General features: G+C 44.2%; 1 protein-coding gene across 1 annotated transcript; it reads left to right on the top strand.

Annotated features, from left to right (window-relative positions):
- The first annotated feature begins 382 nt into the window (after positions 1-382).
- On the top strand, positions 383-15,127 carry LOC123090204 (uncharacterized). The gene is made up of 20 exons (XM_044511613.1): positions 383-1,121; positions 1,225-1,419; positions 1,966-2,073; positions 2,170-2,211; positions 2,615-2,713; positions 2,958-3,050; positions 3,176-3,292; positions 3,386-3,418; positions 3,536-3,586; positions 3,670-3,766; positions 3,858-3,949; positions 12,892-13,203; positions 13,644-13,751; positions 13,849-13,890; positions 13,976-14,074; positions 14,156-14,248; positions 14,359-14,416; positions 14,571-14,603; positions 14,686-14,736; positions 14,819-15,127. Exons 1-19 carry the CDS (start codon positions 615-617, stop codon positions 14,688-14,690), a joined length of 2,184 nt encoding a protein of 727 aa, XP_044367548.1. The 5' UTR covers positions 383-614; the 3' UTR covers positions 14,691-14,736; positions 14,819-15,127.
- The last annotated feature ends 6,277 nt before the right edge of the window (positions 15,128-21,404 follow it).

The following is a 21,404-nucleotide window of genomic DNA, read 5'->3' as shown; positions in this document are numbered from 1 at the left end:
TATATCTTTGAAATTAGATACCATGTCAATTGGTTCTTACGAGCTTTTTTGGACACAACTTGTACTTATAAGAATAATGAAATTGTACTTCATGCAGTAATATACTTGTACTTTTCATGGGGTAGTGTACTACTGCATAGTGCAACTTGTACTTCCCGCGTAGCGCAATCCGTACTTCCAGCACAACACATCATGTACTACAAAGGCAACCTGTCCGCCCTTTCAATATAACATGTACTTTTAGGTGGATGTGCCAACATCTACAGCATGCAGCCAGCCAACCAGAGTCGGACTCCAACTCGCACAAGCGTTGTGCACAACTTAGGCCGATTGACGTCACAACCAGCATAGACAGGGGAGTCGTGCATATTCAATCAACGTCACAAGCAAGCAGACCTAGGCGGTAATTATTTTTGCAACATTGTTCGTTCTCATTTCTCGCAAGCAAGTAACCGACGCAGACACGGGCCCTGCATATTCAGTCAGACTGATCTTTTGAAAAGATCATCTGGGTAGCGAGCTGTTGGATCCACCTAGGTCTGAAGCGATCTGAAGGCGTGCCGACAACGCATCTCGGGGAGGAGGCGGCGGTGGGCGCGGGCTCGAGTGGCGACATGCCGCAGAAGAAGGCTACGCCCTCGAGCGGAGGGTCTGCCGGCTCGGGTGCTCTTCACGGGAACTCTACTGCCCAGGACTCTGAAGAATCTGCCGCCCAGCGCCGTAGCAAGAATGCGCGCACAGCCTCGAGTCTGGACTCTGCAGATACCACAAAAGCAGCACAAGGCCGTGGGCTTGAGTGGAGGGATGCTGCAGAAGCAGAGCGCGGAGGTCGAGAGGTGCTGCACGAGCAGGAGCATGCCAAGCACTTTCAGGAATCTGATCCCAACGAGATTGTACATGGCAAGGAAGAAAATAAACAGGTGCAAGAAGCGGATCGTCTGATCGAACAGCTGAATGAGTTGGGGATGGGAGAGGATATCAGCGAGGAGGAGTTCCTTGATTACCATGACAAGCTACCTCGCATCCCTCATTATATTGTTGCTCGTAAACTGACAAATGAGGAGCTCGATGAGCAAGATCTTCGCCACGCACTGTACCGCCTCAGATCTTACAAACACAAGGTTCAGTCCACAGTTCTACTCCCATGAATCATCACATGTGCTGGATTATTTAACCTAATGTTTTCATTTAGTTCGATCTTATGGGTCATCGCATTGTCTACAGCTGAAAGAGGAGGGAAAGGAAGATACATTTGGCCTTAAGGACATTTCTGAGGCCGACTGTGATCAAGAGTTCTTAAAGAAACAGAGATTTTTCAGACGATTCGAGGAAATTTCCACACTTGATTGGTATTTCCACCCTGATTACTGCAAAGGGGGTTCCCTGAATGACTACCAACGCCTAGTCCTTCGAAATTATGTGAGTTATCTTCTGATGCATGAGTAGTCGTCCCTCAATTTGTAATTGTGGCTGATTGTATTAGCACAAGTGTCTGGATCTTACAATCACACTAAAGCCTCCAAAACTATGATTTGATGATTGATGATCAATTTAAAGTCATGAGATGTGCTAAATAATCACCAAGTGGTCTTGCTTTGAAAAAATAATGGAAAAGTATATCAGGGTCCAGACTATCGACCAGTTACATGTGCGTGTTCATGCTACATTTATTGAGCCCCTGTAATATTTGCCTTAGACCAAGCTTTCGTTATATTATATTCTGAAATGTTTAACTCGTTAATGTATCAACTGATAAACTGGCAAGACTTACTAATTCAAATATAGTGTCAACTGACAAAATGTTCTTCACCTTGTTGCTCAGTTCTTTATCATATCTCCTTTGGAATAAAATTATGGTTTGGTGCTTGAAGTCTTCAGTTAAAATATGGTTATTTAGGTTATGTACTGTTCGTCGTTCTAATATTTTCTAATCAATGGGTTCTCTCTCTATCTTTATCAATGTAGGGCGGTTCTGAGTACGCCAGGTGGAGTGAGTACCATGAGTTCCTTCATAGCCATGACGTTGAAGAAGAGTATGTCAAGTTCTGTGAGGAATTGTTCAAGAAGCTAGAGGTATGTATCGCAGATCATGTTAAGGAGTTTTTATTTTATTTATTCAGTGCTTTGCATATATATTTTGGATTAATCACTTCTTTTCTCTGCCAACAGTGGATGGAAGGTTATCTAGATTTTCCCCGGCCATCTCATAAGGTAAGTATGGCCGTGCTAGAATCTTGAAAGGACCCTCTCATCTATATACTCGGAAAAAAATTATATGAGACCAGGTCTCATATAAACCAGGTGAGACCCGCCCTGATGGATGACAAGTGGCATTCACAAATCACAAAGCATCTAATCTCTCCCCCCTGATTTCAGGTGGGGATGGGGTAAATGCTTTGTGATTTGTAAATGCCACGTGTCATCCATCAGGATGGGTCTCACTTGCTAACCCGTCAGACCTGCTCTCATAGAATTTTTTTCCTACATACTCCCTCCGTCCGGAAAACCTTGTCCCTTGATGCTAGATACATCCGTTTGAGGAATAAGTTTGGGACAAGCTTTCTCGGACGGAGGGAGAATCTTGTAGTGCCCTCATAACTTCGTTGTTGTGCAGTGGGATCGCATATCTTCCCGAGGAGCTTTACAAGCAATTAAACTTGCAGCTACTACCTTTCAGAAGATCACTGCGTCTTTAGCTTACTATGGCTACTTTGTAGGTTCCCTCATATGCGTTATTTTTACGTAGCTTTCAACGGATACCATGTACTCCCTCCATTCACTAATACAAGGAATAAGATGTTTTAGATATTTTAATATGGACTACATATGGACTGAAATATGAGTGAACAAGCACACTAATACGTGTCTATATACATCCAATTCAGAAAAAAAGTTATAACATCTTATATTTGCGAATGGAGGTTGTGGTATCTAACAGTTTTTGTTTTTTGGCTCAGGAGTGTAAACAGAGCATTGCCTATGACCGTACTTGGTACAAGGAGTTAGATGGTGTCCATTTTGAGATTTGGTGTCGGGTCACTGAGAAACAGGTTAGTGCTGATCTGCACTATACACCAGTCTGCATAACTAGGCAACTATTCGATGATGGTTCCTTGTTTTTACAAACACTGTGTATGCTTAGAAACGCATGACTTTTGCCTTGAATAATGTTCAGATGAGTTTCAGAGATGCTCTAGCGGAGGTTTGTGCGCTGAACAGGTTTCCATTACGCCAACGTAGAATGGAAGGTGCACTGAAGCGGGACTACACCATGGAGAGATTGGAATCGGAGGTAGGTTGTTTTGGTCTGTGGATAATTTGCAGTTGTAACTTGATATTCCGTTGTTTTGGTATGCTTATCTCTTTTCATCTTTTCTTACTCCAGTACCATACCTGCACGGCAAAGGTTCCCCCGGGAGTAAGTAGTTATGTTTTTTCTTTCTTTTTTGTGTGTGTGAGTGTGGCTTGCTAGTGTAATAATTCATTGGAATATGTTGTTTTATTATGTGATGTCTTGTCTGCTTGCCTTCATCAGACTGAAAAGGACAAGGCTAAGGAGTTGATTGCAAAGGCAGTTAAAAATCGGGTACTGTAATTCTTCAGATCACCTCTGCATTATGCATGCTTTTGAAAGATGATTTATCTTGTGAAATTTGTTTTTCTTTTCAGCTCAATAAGCCAAAGACCTATGTGCAGTATATCAGCAAGAAGATACACATTGCACACGTTGCTGGAATCCTTCCTCTGAAGGATTCGAAGGAACAATGTAGTTAAGATTCCGAAGAATGGGATTTTGAAATTGGTCCATTCCTTGTCCTTCTGCCAAAGACCTATCTTTATTTTCCTCTGATCTGAAGGCGTTGTTTCTGAGATTATGAAATTGGACAATTGGTCCATCCCTTGTCCTTCTGCAGTGTGCTGCCCACATGTGACTGTGTATGCAGAAATGGTAGTGATCTGTAATATATATTGTTATAGATCATTTATGCTTGTTGGGAGCAAATATAGCAGTTAATATATTATTATTAGGCAAATATTTTCTCACCATTCTATAGTCTCAATTAGTATTATTTTTTTATATTTCCTGGGGAGAAAGAGAGGTAGTGACTTTTTTATGCGGAGAATATAACATAATTGGATGCACATACATTGTAGCTAGTAGATTTATTAATGGCTTCACACGAAGCCTCCAAGTGGACATGCATAAAAAATAAACAATGTGCGTGTAGGCCAGTTCGAGGTCATTGTAATTGTGTATACAGACATATGTGATGGAGGACGCATAACCACCCTTTCCCCTTTTCTCCCGCGCGGGACGCTAACCCTCGTGGAGTGACCAATCTTTTTCCATTCTTCGTTGCCTTTCCTTTATGGGTATGCCTATTTCACGGGACCTTATAGTCTGTCTACTCGAACATCATGTAATCAATTTGGATCAGGCAAAAAAAACATAGATAATGAACCCCTCACACGGGTGGCTCGACGCGAGGTGGCTCACTCGAGCCTGAGGGCCGCGCTCGGCGGCGAGCGTGGCAGCACAACACGCGCCGGTGCGGGATGGCGTCAGCGGCGTGTCCGGGGTATGATGGACGACGTGGCAGAGGTGCTTGCGAGGGTTAGAGTAGGCGGCTTCGGTGCTCGCGGCCCGACCATATCTGATCTCGCGGGGCCGGCCGTGCACGACGCGTGTCATGGGCGGTCGCCCCTGCCATGGCGTCCGACTTATGGGGGGGGCGTGACGAAGGTGGTCGCCCCCTTCTCTTCTGCTCTTTGGTTGGTGGATGTGGTAGATGGTGGCGGCCTTGTTGGCAGGATGCCGACGGCTCGGTGGGGGTGCCATTGGTTGGCCGCTGGTGGTTAGGGCAAACCGAGAAGGGAGGCAGGGGGCCTCCTGGTCGTGCCGACGCCGAGAGCTGGAGCTACCAGACGGGTCGTGTCGGTGGTCCTTGTCCCTGGCGGAGCTGTGCAGTGGCTACTAGTGACCCTCCCGTGCCTGGATTAGCTGGGCTACCTTCCCGCCAAAGGGTTCGTTTTGGGGTGGAAGGAGGGCCTTTTACCTCTCACCAGTCGGTGATGTCCATTTGTTGTCGTGGTGGTTGGTGGGGGGGGGGGGTCTTGGTTGCCAGGGCGGCGACAATGTTGGTGGGAGTCACGTTGCTCGCGGGGGAGGGGGTGCGCGGTGATGTTTGCTTGAACTACGCCGGTATTTTCCCAAAGAGGAAGGGATGATGCAGCACAATAACGGTAGGTATTTCCCTTAGTGATGAGACCAAGGTTATTGAACCAGTAGGAGAACCACGCAACACAACGTAAACAACCCCTGCACACAAATGACAAATACTCGCAACCCGACGTGTTAAAGGGGTTGTTAATCCCTTTCGGGTAACGGTGCCAACAATTGGCATTGAGACGGGATAAAGTTGTAATAGATAGGATAAATAGATCGCAAATAAAATAAAGTGCAGCAAGGTATTTTTGTATTTTTGGTTTAATAGATCTAAAAATAAAAGCAAATAAAAAAAGATTACGAAGGCAAATATATTAAAGAAGAGACCCGGGGGCCGTAGGTTTCACTAGTGGCTTCTCTCGAGAAAAATAGCAAACAGTGGGGAAATAATTATTGTTCGGCAATTGATAGAACTTCAAATAATCATGACGATATCCAGACAATGATCATTATATAGGCATCACGTCCAAGATTAGTAGACTGACTCCTGCTTGCATCTACTACTATTACTCCACACATCGACCGCTATCCAGCATGCATCTAGTGTATTAAGTTTGTGGAAAAATGAAGTAATGCAATAAGAACAATGACATGATATAGACAAGATCTATTTATGTAGAAATAGACACCATCTTGTTATCCTTAATAGCAACGATACATACGTATCGTTTCCCCTTCTGTCACTGGGATCAAGCACCGTAAGATCGAACCCATCACAAAGCACATCTTCCCATTGCAAGATAAATAGATCAAATTGGCCAAACAAAACCCAAATATCGAAGAAGAAATACGAGGCTATAATAAAATACATGAAAAAGAAAGGAGGTAGAATTGTTTTGGATTTATGGTTAAAGAAGAAAAAGATGAAAACAAGGGTTCTGTTGAATTTCAAGTATTCAATTTCACCAATAAGATACAGAGACTTGCTTCACATTTGGAATTACACAAAAAGATTTTTCATCGGAAAGAGGTCTACCAAGACTTTTGGGAAAACGTCAATCATGCATATAAGAGATAAAAAAACTCAAATAACTTTCATGGATAAAAACATAGATCTGATCATAAAATCAAAGTTCATCGGATCCCAATAAACACTCTGTAAAAAGACTTACATCATATGGATCTCCAAGAGACCATTGTATTGAGAATCAAGAGAGAGAGGAAGCCATCTAGCTACTAATTACGAACACGTAGGTCCACAAAGAACTACTCACGCATCATCGGAGAGGCACCAATGGACATGATGAACCCCTCCATGATGATGTCTAGATTGGATCTGGTGTTTCTGGAACTTGCGGCGACTGGAATTGATTTTCATCGACTCCCATAGGGTTTCTGGAATCACTGGTACGCGTCGGTGCTATACAAACAGTTTTAAACCCCTTTCCGCGACGGCATTCGGAACCGTCGCCTAGTGAGTGTGAGCGATTAGGGGGTCCTTCGCACACGACCCAGAAACCATCGGGGATATGCCCTCCTGGCACACATGCTCGGCAAAATGAGGTCATGTGCGACCGGCGAGCGAGAAAATACGGTTATACGTACAATAGTGCTTAAAAAAATACAATTATATAGGTGAAATCATTTTCGGTCGTAAGTTTATCCCACACAGTCAGTTCCCGTGAAACGTTTTTGTTCGTACATACATCCAGCACAGTCGCTGCAAGGAAAACATTTCCGTTCGTAGGTACATCACACACAATTTTCCACGTTAAGTCATTTGTGATGGCCTTCCCATCGCACACAATATTAAAAAAATTATCGTTTGCGTTATTGAATGCATCACACACGGTGCGTAGAAGAAACCGTGTGCGTTGCCTTAAGTCATCGCCCACGATATTTTCTCAATAACCGTTTGCAATAGCAAAAGTCAATTAGCAGGCTAATTGCCCTATTATTAATAATCCATTTATTAATCTAATTGACATTCATATTAAACACATAATATATTTCATTCTCATATTAAGGAAGCAGGATTTCATAATTGAAATACATCAGAGTACAACATGATATAGCTTCAGCACTCAGCTACCCCATTACACAACTGCACCAGCACCAAGCTTCACGTGCAATATCTAGAACCTTTCGAAATTAGCATCATAGACGGTACATAGATAGATGCATCTCATCGGAAAAACTGCTGAAGCGGAAGGCGAATATTGAGCATTCATTGATGTTGAAGGTCTTTGCAACTTTAGGCCAGTGCTTGTAGATGATTGACCGTCCATCCTTCGTCCTCTTCAGGAACACTTCAATATTGAACCGTGGGTGTTGTATGAAAACCTTCCTCGCCTCCTGTCCACACAGGTGGTTTGAGAGGTAATCATCAGTGAACTATTTTAGAAAGGCCTGAAAACAAGGATGTGCATAAATATCTTCTCTATATTGGAAATGGGGCAAAGGAATAAAAAAGACAAGGTATAATAGTATACAATAACAGAATGCAGCCACAACAATTGAACATCGCATTGCAGAATTGAACCAAGCAGTTAACTAAACACCACAACAAATGAACCAACCGTTAACTGAGCACCACATTGCACAAATATAATATACTCCTAATAGAAGATCAGGCAGTTAACCAAACCAAGCATGCTTAACAACTTGGAAATATAGCAATTGTATTTGTTTCTCATGTATTTAGTACAGCTAAATTCGATTTATTTTTCACATGCTATACAATAACAGAATGCAGCCACAACAGTTGAACATCGTATTGCAGAATTGAACCAAGTAGTTAACTAAACACCACAACAAATGAACCATCCGTTAACTGAGCACCACATTGCACAAATATAGCATACTCCTAATAGAAGATCGGACAGTTAACCAAACCAAGCATGCTTAAAAACTTGGAAATATAGCAATTGTATTTGTTTCTCATGTATTTAGTACAGTCAAATTCGATTTATTTCTCTCGTGGTATACAATAACAGAGTGCACACACAACAATTGAAACATCGCATTGCAGAATTGAACCAAACAGTTAACTAAACACCACAACAAATGAACCAAACATTAACTGAGCACGGCATTGCACAATATAACATACTCCTAATAGAAGATCAAACAGTTAACCAAACCAAGCATGCTTGACAACTTGGAAAATTGAACCCTAAAAAATTGAACATCACATTTGCAGAATTGAACCAAACAGTTAACTGAACACCACATTGCACGACATATAGAACATATACACTAGAGCAGAAGATTGCATGGTAAAAGTAGATAGCAAAATTCACTAAAATTTGTTAAGGAAAGGCAGTAGCTAGCAAACTGAACATGGGTCCTTATAGTGAGCTAATAAGACAAGCTACTCATTGTTGGAGATATCAATGGCGATTGGCTCCTTGGACATGGAAGAGGGCGAGGCCTCCGCATCGTGGGTGCCCTCGTCGTAGTGGTGAGTTGCCTAAGCCATTCCGGGTACCAACCTCCTGTCTCTCGAGATGAGGTAAGCACGTGCACGCTGAGAAAACACCTCATAGTCTTTGTCGAAGGCACCGACGATGGCTTCGAGAAAACGCCATGAACTATCGCTTAAAGCAGCCAACCGCGCCGCGGCGTCGGCTGATGTCTACTATGCAACCTTCTCCTTGTAGACGTTGTTGGGCCTCAAAGTGCAGAGGTTTGTAGGACAGTAGCAAATTTCCCTCAAGTGGATGACCTAAGGTTTATCAATCCGTGGGAGGTGTAGGATGAAGATGGTCTATCTCAAACAACCCTGCAACCAAATAACAAAGAGTCTCTTGTGTCCCCAACACACCCAATACAATGGTAAATTGTATAGGTGCACCAGTTCGGGGAAGAGATGGTGATACAAGTGCAATATGGATGGTAGATATGAGTATTTGTAATCTGAAAATATAAAAACAACAAGGTAACTAATGATAAAAGTGAGCACAAACGGTATTGCAATGCTAGGAAACAAGGCGTAGGGTTAATACTTTCACTAGTGCAAGTTCTCTCAATAATAATAACATACTTGGATCATATAACTATCCCTCAACATGCAACAAAGAGTCACTCCAAAGGCACTAATAGCAGAGAACAAACGAAGAGATTATTGTAGGGTACGAAACCACCTCAAAGTTATCCTTTCTGGTTGATCTATTCAAGACTCCATAGTAAAATAACACGAAGCTATTCTTTCCATTCAATCTATCCTAGAATTCATACTAGAATAACACCTTAAGATACAAATCAACCAAAACCCTAATGTCACATAGATACCCCAATGTCACCTCAAGTATCCGTGGGCATGATTATACGATATGCATCACACAATCTTAGATTATCTATTCAACCAACACAAAGAACTTCAAAGAGTGCCCCAAAGTTTCTACCGAAGAGTCAAGACGAAAACATGTGCCAACCTCTATGCATAAGTTCACAAGGTCACTGAACCCGCAAGTTGATCAGCAAAACATACATCAAGTAGATACGTGATATCCCATTGTCGCCACGGATAAGCACATGCAAGACATACATCAAGTGTTCTCAAATCCTTAAAGACTCAACCCGATAAGATAACTTCAAAGGGAAAACTCAAACCATTACAAGAGAGTAGAGGGGGAGAAACATCATAAGATCCAACTATAATAGCAAAGCTCGTGATACATCAAGATCGTGCCGAATAAAGAACACGAGAGAGAGAGAGAGAGAGAGAGAGAGAGAGAGAGAGAGAGAGATCAAACACATAGCTACTGGTACATACCCTTAGCCCCGAGGGTGAACTACTCCCTCCTCGTCATGGAGAGTGTCAGGATGATGAAGATGGCCACCGGTGAGGGATCCCCCTCCGACAGGGTGCCGGAACAGGGCCCCAATTGGTTTTTGGTGGCCATAGAGGTTTGCGGCAGCGGAACTCTCGATCTATGGTGCTCTTGGATGTTCTCGGGGTATATGGGTATATATAGGAGGAAGAAGTAGGTCGGTGGAGCAGCGAGGGGCCCACGAGGGTGGGGGCGCGCCCAGCGGGGCAGGCGCGCCTCCCTGTCTCATGGCCTCCTCGCTTCTTTCTTGACGTCCACTCCAAGTCCTCTGGATCACATTTGTTCCAAAAATCACTCTCCCAAAGGTTTCATTCTGTTTGGACTCCGTTTGATATTCCTTTTCTGTGGAACACTGAAATAGGCAAAAAAAACAGCAATTTGGACTGGGCCTCCAGTTAATAGGTTAGTCCCAAAAATAATATAGAAGTGCATAGTAAATCCCATTAAACGTCCAAAACAGATAATTTAATAGCATGGAACAATCAAAAATAATAGATGCGTTGGGGACGTATCAAGCATCCCCAAGCTTAATTGCTGCTCGTCCTCGAGTAGGTAAATGATAATAACATAATTTTTGATGTGGAATGCTACCTAGCATATTTCTCAATGTAATTCTCTTTATTGTGGCATGAATGTTCAGATCTAAATTAAAGATTCAAGATAAAAGTTTAATATTGACATAAAAATAGTAATACTTCAAGCATGCTAACCAAGCAGTTTATGTCTTATCAAAATAACATAGCGAAAGAAAGCTTATCCCTACAAAATCATATAGTTTGGCCATGCTTCATTTTCGTCCCACAAAATGCTCCCATCATGCACAACCTCTGTTTCAGCCTAGCAATTGGTTCATACTTTTTAACGTGCTTCAACCTTTTCAACCCTCATGCAATACATGAGCATAAGCCATGGACATAACACTATGGGTGGAGTAGAGTATGATGATAGGGATTATGTGAGAAAACAAAAAAGGAGAAAGTCTCACATTGACGCGGCTAATCAACGGGCTATGGAGATGCCAATCAATTGATGTCAATACGACGAGTAGGGATTGCCATGCAACGGATGCACTAGAGCTATAAATGTATGAAAGCTCATCAAAAGAAACTAAGTGAGTGTGCATCCAACTTGCTTGCTCACGAAGACCTAGGGCAATTTGAGGAAGCCCATCATTGGAATATACAAGCCAAGTTCTATAATGAAAAATTCCCACTAGTATATGAAAGTGACAACATAGGAGACTCTCTATCATGAAGATCATGGTGCTACTTTGAATCACAAGTGTGGAAAAAGGATAGTAACATTGTCCCTTCTCTCTTTTTCTCTCGTTTTTTCTCTTTTTTTATTTGGGCTTCTTTGGCCTCTTTTTTTATTTGGGCTTCTTTGGCCTCTTTTATTTTTCATAAAGTCCGGAGTCTCATCCCGACTTGTGGGGGAATCATAGTCTCCATCATCATTTACTCACATGGGACAATGCTCTAATAATGGAAATCATCACACTTCTATTTATTTACAACTCAAGAATTACAACTCAATGTGAATGCCCCCGGTGGTGTATCGGGATATGCAATGAATCAAGAGCGACATGTATGAAAGAATTATAAAGGTGGCTTTGCCACAAATACGATGTCAACTACATGATCATGCAAACACTACAAAAAAATACACTTCTGTGATGATACGTGTTTGTCACAGTAGGTCGCGTTTTTTTTCATGCATGTACATCCATGAAGATTTTATGACAGAATCAAGATAGTCATACCTGTGCTATCGTAGAAGTGTTCCATGACATTACCAAAATTATCATCACGGAAGTGTCCACTTCCATGATGATAAATCGTGCGTCACAGAAGTGCTTTCGTCAAGGGTGACCGACACGTGGCATCCACCGTAACGGAACACCGTTAAGCTATCGGGTCGGGTTTTGGATCCGATAACCCGTTAACAGCCCCGACCAATGTGGATTTTCCATGTGTAAAATCATCATTGGCTGGAGGAGACACGTGTCAGCTCCGCGTTGGCACAGGTGTCACTCATCCAATGGGCGAGACGCGCCTATGATATGTTGACACGTGGACCGGCCCATCAAGTTTAAATGGACCGGCCCAACTAAAGGCCCACAAGATTTTGTGGACCATAATGGGTCGGCCCAGCTAAAGGCCCACGATATTTTGCGGACCATAATGGGCTGGCCCAGCTAAAGGCCCACAAGATTTTGCGGGCCATTATGGGTCAACCTAGGTAAAGGCCCACAAGATTTTTGTGTGCCATAATGGGCCGGCCCAGGTAAAGGCCCACAAGATTCTTGCAGATCATAATGGACCGGCCCAGCTAAAGGCCCATGAGATTTTGCTGACATTAATGGGCCGGCCCAGCTGTAGGCCCACAAGATTTTGAGGACCCTAGTAGGTCGGCCCATTAACTGGCTGCCATGTTTTGGGCCAAATGTCGGCCCATATTTGATCCAGTCCATTAATGGCCTGCCACATTCCGGGCCTAATAATGGCCCATATGAGATCCGGCCCGTTAAAAGCCTACCACGTTCTGGGCCAAATTACGGCCCAGATCAGGTCCAACCCTTTAAGAGGCTTGGGCTAAATTAAGGCCCATATCAGATCCGGCCCGTCCACTGGACGCTATGCTTTTGGGCCCACTTGCTAAAGGCCCATTTAGTAATTCGGCCTGATATTAGTTTCGGCCTGTTAAGGGCCCGTTTAACATTTCGTCCTATTAAAAGCCCGTCATATAGTTGGGCACTCCACAGTTCCATCTTCACATGCCATGCATTACATTGGCAGAATTTACTTGTCCAATGCCTGCATTTGCTGGATTATTTGACCTCCTGTTTGCATTTAATTTGATTTTCTATGTCATCTCATTTGTCTACAGTTGTCACAGCCCAAGGAAGAGCCGCATGGTGATAACCTTCTGGAGGAGGAAGAGGACGATAAGGAAGAAAGGGAATATTTAGCTACATTGACAGAGAAGCAACTTCTATTCCTTGAGGAAGATGACGCTACATCGGAAGAGGATGATAACCTTATGGATAAAACTGAGGATGATTGTAGTATGGAGTTTCCCGAGGAGAAGGGATTTTTCATTAGCTTTGAAGAAGATGGAACACTCGATTGGTTTTTCTACTCTGCTTACTGCGAATGTGCTTCCCTGAGTGACTATCAACGCCTAGTCCTAAAAAATTATGTGAGTGATCCTCAATTTATATTTGTGGTCAATTGTACTGGCACAACTGTCTGGCAATCAACACATTATGCAGCCTCCAAAACTACCATTCTTGTTTAGAAAGAAGTAGAAAAATGTAGCAGGACCAAATATAGTGCCAACAGATAAAATCTTTCACCTTGCTCCTTAGTCCTCATCACCTTCATCTTTTATGAAACGGCTCACTGGTTGACTCTTTGATTCTGTCTAATGATTTTGTTTTGTTTTGTAAGAAACCGAATTGTATTTTCTGATAAATACTAGCCACTTATTTATTCTTTTTATCATATATGGTTAAAAATTGTTTTTTTCTTTGCAGCTTCAAGCCTTTAGTTCAATCAAATCTTTGCTTAGGTTATGTATTGCCTGTTGTTCTAAAAATTGCTAAGCAATTGATTTTCTCTCTGTCCTTTTCAATGTAGGGTGGTACCGAGTACAGCATGTGGAGTGACTACCATAGCTACCGTCATAGCTATGATATTGAACGAGAGTATCTCAAGTACTGCCAGGAATTATCCAAGCAACTGAAGGTATATGCATCAGAGATCATGTTAAGGAAATCGTCTAATTTTGTTCAATGCTTTCAAATTTCTTTGGACTTACAACTTTATTTTTCTCTAGCAACAGTGGATGGAAGATTATGTCGATATTTGCCGCTCATCCGTCAAAGTAAGTATGGCCTTAAAATTCTTGGAATGACACTGTTAATTATCTGTATATCTTGTAACACCCTCATAACTTTGTTGTTGTTCAGTGGGGTAAAATATCTTCCCGAGGAGCATTTCAAGCAATTAAGATTGCTGCTACTAGCTTTCCCAAGATCACTCCTACTTTAGCTTACAATGGCTTTGATGTAGGATCTCTCATACACATGAATTTAATGTAGCTTACAATGGCCTATATTGTATCTGACAGTTGCATTCACTTGATTTAGGAGTATAAAGAGCGCATTTGCTATTATCATACTTGGTTTAAGGAGTATGATCATTTGTACTTTGAGATTTGGCGGCGTGTCACAAAGGGAACGGTTAGTGTGTTATGCGCAACTAAGCAACTACTCAATGATGGTTCATTGTTTTCGAATATACTGTATATGCTTATTAATGCATGGCTTTTCCCTTGAATAATGTTCAACAGAGTTTCAGAAAGGCTATGGAGGATGTTTGCAAGATGAACAAGTTTCCAGTACGACAAGGTTTAATGCAAACTGCCCTGGACCATGAGTACACCATGACGTTGATGGAAGAGGACGTACGTTAGCTGTTTTGATTAATAGATAATTTGCACTTGTAACTTAATATTCTTATTTGTGCATATATGCTTATCTCTATTCATCTTCCTGACTTCAGTTCCATACCTGCACGGCAGCCATTTGCCCTGGAGTAAGTAGCGTCTTTTGTATGTGACATGCAGGTGCAATTCATTGAAATATTTCCTTCTGATGTATGGTCTGCTTGCCTTCAGGTTAAAGAGGATAAAGCTAAGGAGTTGATCGCAGACGGAGTTAAAAAGCTGGTACTGTAATTTGTGAATTTACCTCTGCATTATTCATGATTTTGAAAGATGATTTCCCTAGTGAAATTCTTCTCTTTTTTAGGTTAATATGCCCAAGTCCTATGAGGATTATATCAGAAAAAAGATAGAGATTGCATGCATTATTGGAATTCTTCCTTCCGAGAAGACTGAGGCAACAGTATAATTAAGATTCTGAAGAATGAGATAATTGGCAAACAAGCGTTGTTTATAAGATTATGAAACTGAACCACCCATTGTCATGTTGTACTGTGCTTCCCACATGTAGTTGTGTGTGTAGAAATGGCAGTGACCTGTAAGATACTGTAATAGATCATTTATGCAGTCTGAGCAATTTTAGCAGTACTACTTGACATATACACCCTCCGTTCCAAAATGTGCATAGACATGCTGCATAATGTTCCTAATTATTTTTGCAACATTGTTTGTTTGCAATTTTGCAATGATCTGTGTCAACTTGTAGTTAGTAAACTAAATCTTATTCAAAGAAACACAGTTTTTGGCAAAGCATGGGGTGTTGGCTAGGGTTGTAACTCTTAATTAGCATATAGTTTTTGCGGTTACACAATTTTTTAGCGTATAGTACATTGTTTGCAATTTTTAAGATATGTTAAAATGGTGGATAGAAGTGACTTCTGCTCCAACTACACCCATCTAACAACTCTTTCGGACGGTTGCTTGGATCTAACATGCGAGCCCCTCATGTTAGTTTTGTTGTATGCTAAGAATCAATGCTACCGAAAATGTCACTGCAAATGGAAGATACTCGGCCTGCTCTGCTTATGAGATCTAGTTCGCTGCATGGATTGAGCAGCCCGGGACTGGCTATTGCTGCAGAATAGAAATTGGACTGCGGACAGGCTGCAGGCTAGAGGATGGCCACACAATGCCTGCTGTCGGCTGTGTGATCAGGAGCACGAAACTGCGGACCATATCACGCTCCGATGCTGCTATCCGAGATAGGTCTGGTACCTATTCCAGGGTACAAGTGACAGGATTTACAACGTGGTGCACTCTGCAAACTGAGTTTCAGATTGGTGGAACAGGCTCTATATGCATCACGGTGCGCAATCCAAGGCTGCGAAGGAAACATCCCTCTCGGCATACATTGCTTGGCATCTTTGAAAGGAACGGGACAGAAGGGTCTTTGAGAATGCTGAGATGGCGTCAAGAGCCTTGGGGCGTGTTTGGTTGCAGTAGTGAACAGTAGCTGCATTCATAGCCTTCTCAACTCAGCCTGACTATCCAAATGCAGCCTCAAATGCACCATCTGCAAGTTGTTTGTTTGTCTGCATGCCCTCTTGCCTGCATAGGCTGAACCACACTGTCTGGTGTTTGGTTGCCTGCATGTTAGTGGACAAACCCAAGGCATGGTGTTTGGTTGTATGCAACGCCTGGTGTGTGGTAACCTCTTTGGCTAGTTGGTGAGGTTACCAGCACACTTCAGCACAACCATGTAGCACACATCATAAGCAGAACAGAGTATAAACAGAGGATCAACTACTTAACAACATATTTCAGATAAGCAGTACCACACTTTATAACAGTTCAACGCATAAACCATAAACAGTTCAGAGCAGACTCGATAGTACTTAGGAAGGAGGTGCCCCAGCCCTAGTCCTTGGGGGCGAAGGCTTCGTCATGCTTCCCGCAGTTGTTGACGACCTCAATGCCATCATCGTCGAAGATGATGACCTTGAGGGTGTCAGGAGTGAGGAGCTTGAACGTCACCATGTAGCCGATCTTGATCTGATGAACGGCTGGGTAGGTGGCCCAACCCTGATCCAGGGTCACCCTGCCGTTCATCAGCTTCACCATCACCTTCCAGGAGCAGCCGATGTTGTTCCTGAGCTTGAACTCCGTCGGCACCGTGACGAAGTGCTTGGTGAAGTCCAGGGGCATGGGGATGCACTCAAGCTTCTGTGCAAGGATGACCTTGTAGAAGTGAGTTGGGCCATCCTCCTGATGGTAGTGGTCGTAGTTGCGACGCTTGTTGCTGGGGGGCTCCTCCATCCGCTCGTCGTTGCCAACCTCAGGCATCTTTGGTTCTTCATCGGCGGAGGGCGTCAGCACAACCTCCTCGGGCATTGGATGAAGGGGCTGCTTGCCCTTGTCTTCAACGGCCGAGAGCACCTCCGTGCCCATCTCATTGCTCTCCTCGATCTGCACACAATTCATGGAGTCAGGCACAACACAGAGTTCATGGCTGATTGAAGAGCATGTAGTTAAAACGACATGACTGTCACTCTTCTCCTCCTCTCCATCGCCCCTATATTTACTCACCCTGCCCACCACTACTTACCCACCCCCTCTCTTCTCTCACTGACAACCTTCCTCCTCTCCATCGCCATGAGCTCTAGCTCCAGCTCCAACGCCAACCCCTTCCCTTGGGGTATTGGCTGGAGGGCCTTCTTCCTCGGGTGATCGGCTGGTGACCGCACCAAGTTCGAGGACACCATGGAGGTGTGCCCGAACTTCGGCTCCATGCCTGACATGCAGAAGGAATCTGATGCAGTGCTCATGAGGGCCACTGCACAAGAGCTGAAGACGCTGATTCCTGACCCAGCGAAGGGCGCGATGGCAGTTGACATCATTCGCTGGGCCATGAATCAGGCCGTCTCCGACGACGCTAAACAGAGGAAGAAGTGATCCAAGTACAAGAACTACCGGGCTCCTAATGACCGTCGTGCCACAGTGTACTGGGAGACGGCAATCGTGCCGCCGATGGTCATTGGTGGGGAGCCTAAGGAGGAGGAAGAACCGGTGCAGATGCCAGCGAGGGCGCCGGAGCCAGGCCGTCGTACCTAGCAGATTGACCTCGACTCCACCGAGGATGATGACGACGACCTGCCGCCCCGCACGGCGATGAACAAGAAGATGAAGGCCAGCCACTTGACCCGCTGCTCTGCATGCCCGTGACGGCTGCCACGGTTAGCCGGTGTCCGTCGTGTACCCCCAATCCCCCTTCTACTGCATCCACATCTACCTCTATTCCGATCTTGCATGAACTAGTATGAAGTAGTATGAACTAGTATGAAGTACCTCTACATGCTTATCTACCTCTATTCCCTATTTCCCTCTCCGCTGTGGATCGAATCTATCGCCAGATCGAACGGGAAAAAGTAGTGCATGACGAACAGAGAGAAGTGCTCACTGCCATTGCCGCGGGCCAAGTGATGATCCGCTCGCCGGTGATGGAGTCTGGTGGTCTTCTTGCTCTCCTCCGATCCGCTGCCGCTGGTGAGAGTTGGGAGAGTGGGGAAGAGTGGGGAGAGGGAGCGTTGAGGCTAATAACTGTCGGTGCTTCGGGAAGCAATGCGGCTTCTCGAGCGTGGCCGCGCGCGTGCAGCCGCCGCCGCCCACGTGCACCGCTCGGGCCTAGCCCTGGAGAAACTACCGAGTCAAGCGTTTCCAGAGAGCCAGGCCCAGGAGTGCTTTAAGGTTCGTGCCATGCGGGCCGAACATTAAAAGTAGGCAACCAATCAGTCCGTTTGTGTCCCGCGCGAGCCAGGTCGGGCCTCTTGTAGGCAATCAAACACGCCCTTGATGAATCTCATTCAGGATGATATCAAAATGCTCAACGAGGCCTTCCGTCCTTCCATCCAGGTGGCTGGGTAGAAACATGGTTTAGGACGGTGTCTAGATTGCATCTATAGCTCTCTGTATGAGAGCAAGTGTTTTCCTGTGTTTTTGGCTTTTTTGGGCAGTTTTCCACCTCTACTTGTACCATGTACCTCTTTCTCATCTATAATGCAAAGGCGGAGCTTCTGTTGTTCTCGTCAAAAAAAGAGATGCTGCAAGCATGATAATTTTGAAAAAGGTCCGCTAAAGATCTGATTATGCATGTTAAAACTTAGGCATGTACTCCGTCCATGCTTGAAAAGAAGACGTATAAATGCGTGACATCCGATAGTGCCAAAATTGAGTATTGGTATGGATGACAGTTTTCCTAAATTTTAATCAAACTTTGCACCGTTCGACTTAGACATAATTTGTACTCCTTTTTTTACTTGACTTCTACACTCCTTGTTTTTCAAGTACGAAGATACTCCCTCCGTTCCTAAATATAAGTCTTTTTAGAGATTTCAATACAAACTACATATGGATGTATGTAGACATATTTTAGAGTGTAGATTCACTCATTTTGCTTCGTATGTAGTCTCTTGTTGGAATCTCTTAAAAGACTTATATTTAAGAACTGAGGGAGTATATACATAGAAAGAGAAGCACTTACTCTTTGGGTTCCCTAAATTAAAAAAAGAGGGTTTTGCTAAATATCAGGTACTTGAAAATATTCGCGGTGTCAAGTCACTTTTCTGTCGTCCTAAGCACGAGATGGGGGAGGCTGACCTCGCCGAGGAAGCAACCACCACAATATCTATCTTAGGGTGTGGGGAGCAGGTTCGTCGGGAAGCACAACCTCGTTACCTAGAATCATCAGAGTTGTTCACCAGTTGTAACAACCTGGATTTTCACTACCTGAAAATTCTTTTTTGCAAGTTGTGTCTTCTGCCTTTTTCTTCTGGTGTTCTTGAATTTTCTTGAAACTTGGTGTATACTTGGTGATGATTGACTTGCCTGGTTGCTCAAGCCTTGTTAACCTACCTAAGTTACCTTGACCCTGGGATAAATTTGTTTTAAGTTTGGATCACTAAACCCTAAACCCATTTACTTAAATTAAAACCTAGAGACCATCTTTGCACTGGGGACCCTTTTTCCTTTGACACTTTGGCCTTACCAAATTTTCCAGAAACCCTCCTATACCTAGAAACTCTATTTCCATTCAACACCAAGACTTATAAATCAAATTTTGACTAGAGCATCCTTCTTAAGTTTCTGGCAAATCTGTTAACCTATGAAGCAAGTGCATTGTGCCTTTGTCCTGTGAAGCCGAAACTTTGCATAGATCATAACCTAGCCACATAAAGCCTTGTTGGGGAACGTTGCAGAAAATTAAAATTTTTCCTACGGTTTCACCAAGATCCATCTATGAGTTCATCTAAGCAACGAGTCATGGGAGAGAGATTGCATCTACATACCACTTGTAGATCGCGTGTGGAAGCGTTCAAGAGAACGGTGATGATGGAGTCGTACTCGCTGTGATTCAAATCACCGATGACCAAGTGCCGAACGGACAGCACCTCCGCGTTCAACACACGTACGGAGCGGATGACGTCTCCTCCTTCTTGATCCAGCAAGGGGGAAGGAGAGGTTGACGATGATCTAGCAGCACAACGGCGTCGTGGTGGATGCAGCAGAACTCCGGCAGGGCTTCGCCAAGCTGCTGCGGGAGGAGGACGAGGTGTAGCAGGGGTGGGAGGCGCCAAGACACAAGGGTGCGGCTGCCCTCCCCCCTGCCCTCCTTTATATAGGCCCCCAGGGGGGGCGCCGGCCCTGGGAGATGCAATCTCCCAAGGGGGGCGCTGGCCAGGGGGGTGGAGTGCCCCCCAAGGCAAGTGGTGCGCCCCCCCACCTAGGGTTTCCAACCCAAGGCGCAGGGGGGCCAAGGGGGGGTGCACCAGCCCACTAGGGGCTGGTTCCCCTCCCACTTCAGCCACAGGGCCCTCCGGGATAGGTGGCCCCACCCGGTGGACCCCCGGGACCCTTCCGGTGGTCTCGGTACAATACCGGGTGACCCCGAAACTTTCCCGATGGCCGAAACAGCACTTCCTATATATAATTCTTTACCTCCGGACCATTCCGGAGCTCCTCGTGACATCCGGGATCTCATCCGGGACTCCGAACAACATTCGGTTTGCTGCATACTCATATTCATACAACCCTAGCATCACCGAACCTTAAGTGTGTAGACCCTACGGGCTCAGGAGACATGTAGACATGACCGAGATGGCTCTCCGGTCAATAACCAATAGCGGGATCTGGATACCCATGTTGGCTCCCATATGCTCCTCGATGATCTCATCGGATGAACCACGATGTCGAGGATTCAATCAACCCCATATACAATTCCCTTTGTCAATCGGTATGTTACATGCCCGAGACTCGATCGTCGGTATCCCAATACCTCGTTCAGTCTCGTTACCGGCAAGTCACTTCACTCATACCGTAATGCATGATCCCGTGACCAAACACTTGGTCACTTTGAGCTCATTATGATGATGCATTACCGAGTGGGCCCAGAGATACCTCTCCATCATACGGAGTGACAAATCCCAGTCTCGATCCGTGTCAACCCAACAGATACTTTCGGAGATACCTGTAGGGCACCTTTATAGTCACCCAGTTACGTTGTGACGTTTGGTACACCCAAAGCACTCCTACGATATCCGGGAGTTACACGATCTCATGGTCTAAGGAAGAGATACTTGACATTGGAAAAGCTCTAGCAAAACAAACTACACGATCTTGTGCTATGCTTAGGATTGGGTCTTATCCATCACATCATTCTCCTAATGATGTGATCCCATTGTCAATGACATCTAATGTCCATAGTCAGGAAACCATGACTATCTGTTGACCAACGAGCTAGTCAACTAGAGGCTTACTAGGGACATATTTGGTCTAAGTATTCACACGTGTATTATGATTTCCGGATAATACAATTATAGCATGAATAAAATACAATTATCATGAACAAGGAAATATAATAATAATCCTTTTTATTATTGCCTCTAGGGCATATTTCCAAC

This window comes from Triticum aestivum, chromosome 4B (genome assembly GCF_018294505.1).
Source record: "Triticum aestivum cultivar Chinese Spring chromosome 4B, IWGSC CS RefSeq v2.1, whole genome shotgun sequence".
Lineage (NCBI taxonomy): Eukaryota > Viridiplantae > Streptophyta > Magnoliopsida > Poales > Poaceae > Triticum > Triticum aestivum.
This window is presented reverse-complemented; position numbering and strand designations above follow the sequence as displayed.

Excerpts from the sequence above, each read along its gene's own strand:
- LOC123090204 (XM_044511613.1), top strand. The coding sequence starts at position 615 with ATGCCGCAGAAGAAGGCTACGCCCTCGAGCGGAGGGTCTGCCGGCTCG. Across the intron at positions 2,074-2,169 it reads AATTGTTCAAGAAGCTAGAG|TGGATGGAAGGTTATCTAGA; the intron begins GTATGTATCGCA and ends CTCTGCCAACAG. Across the intron at positions 13,752-13,848 it reads AATTATCCAAGCAACTGAAG|TGGATGGAAGATTATGTCGA; the intron begins GTATATGCATCA and ends CTCTAGCAACAG.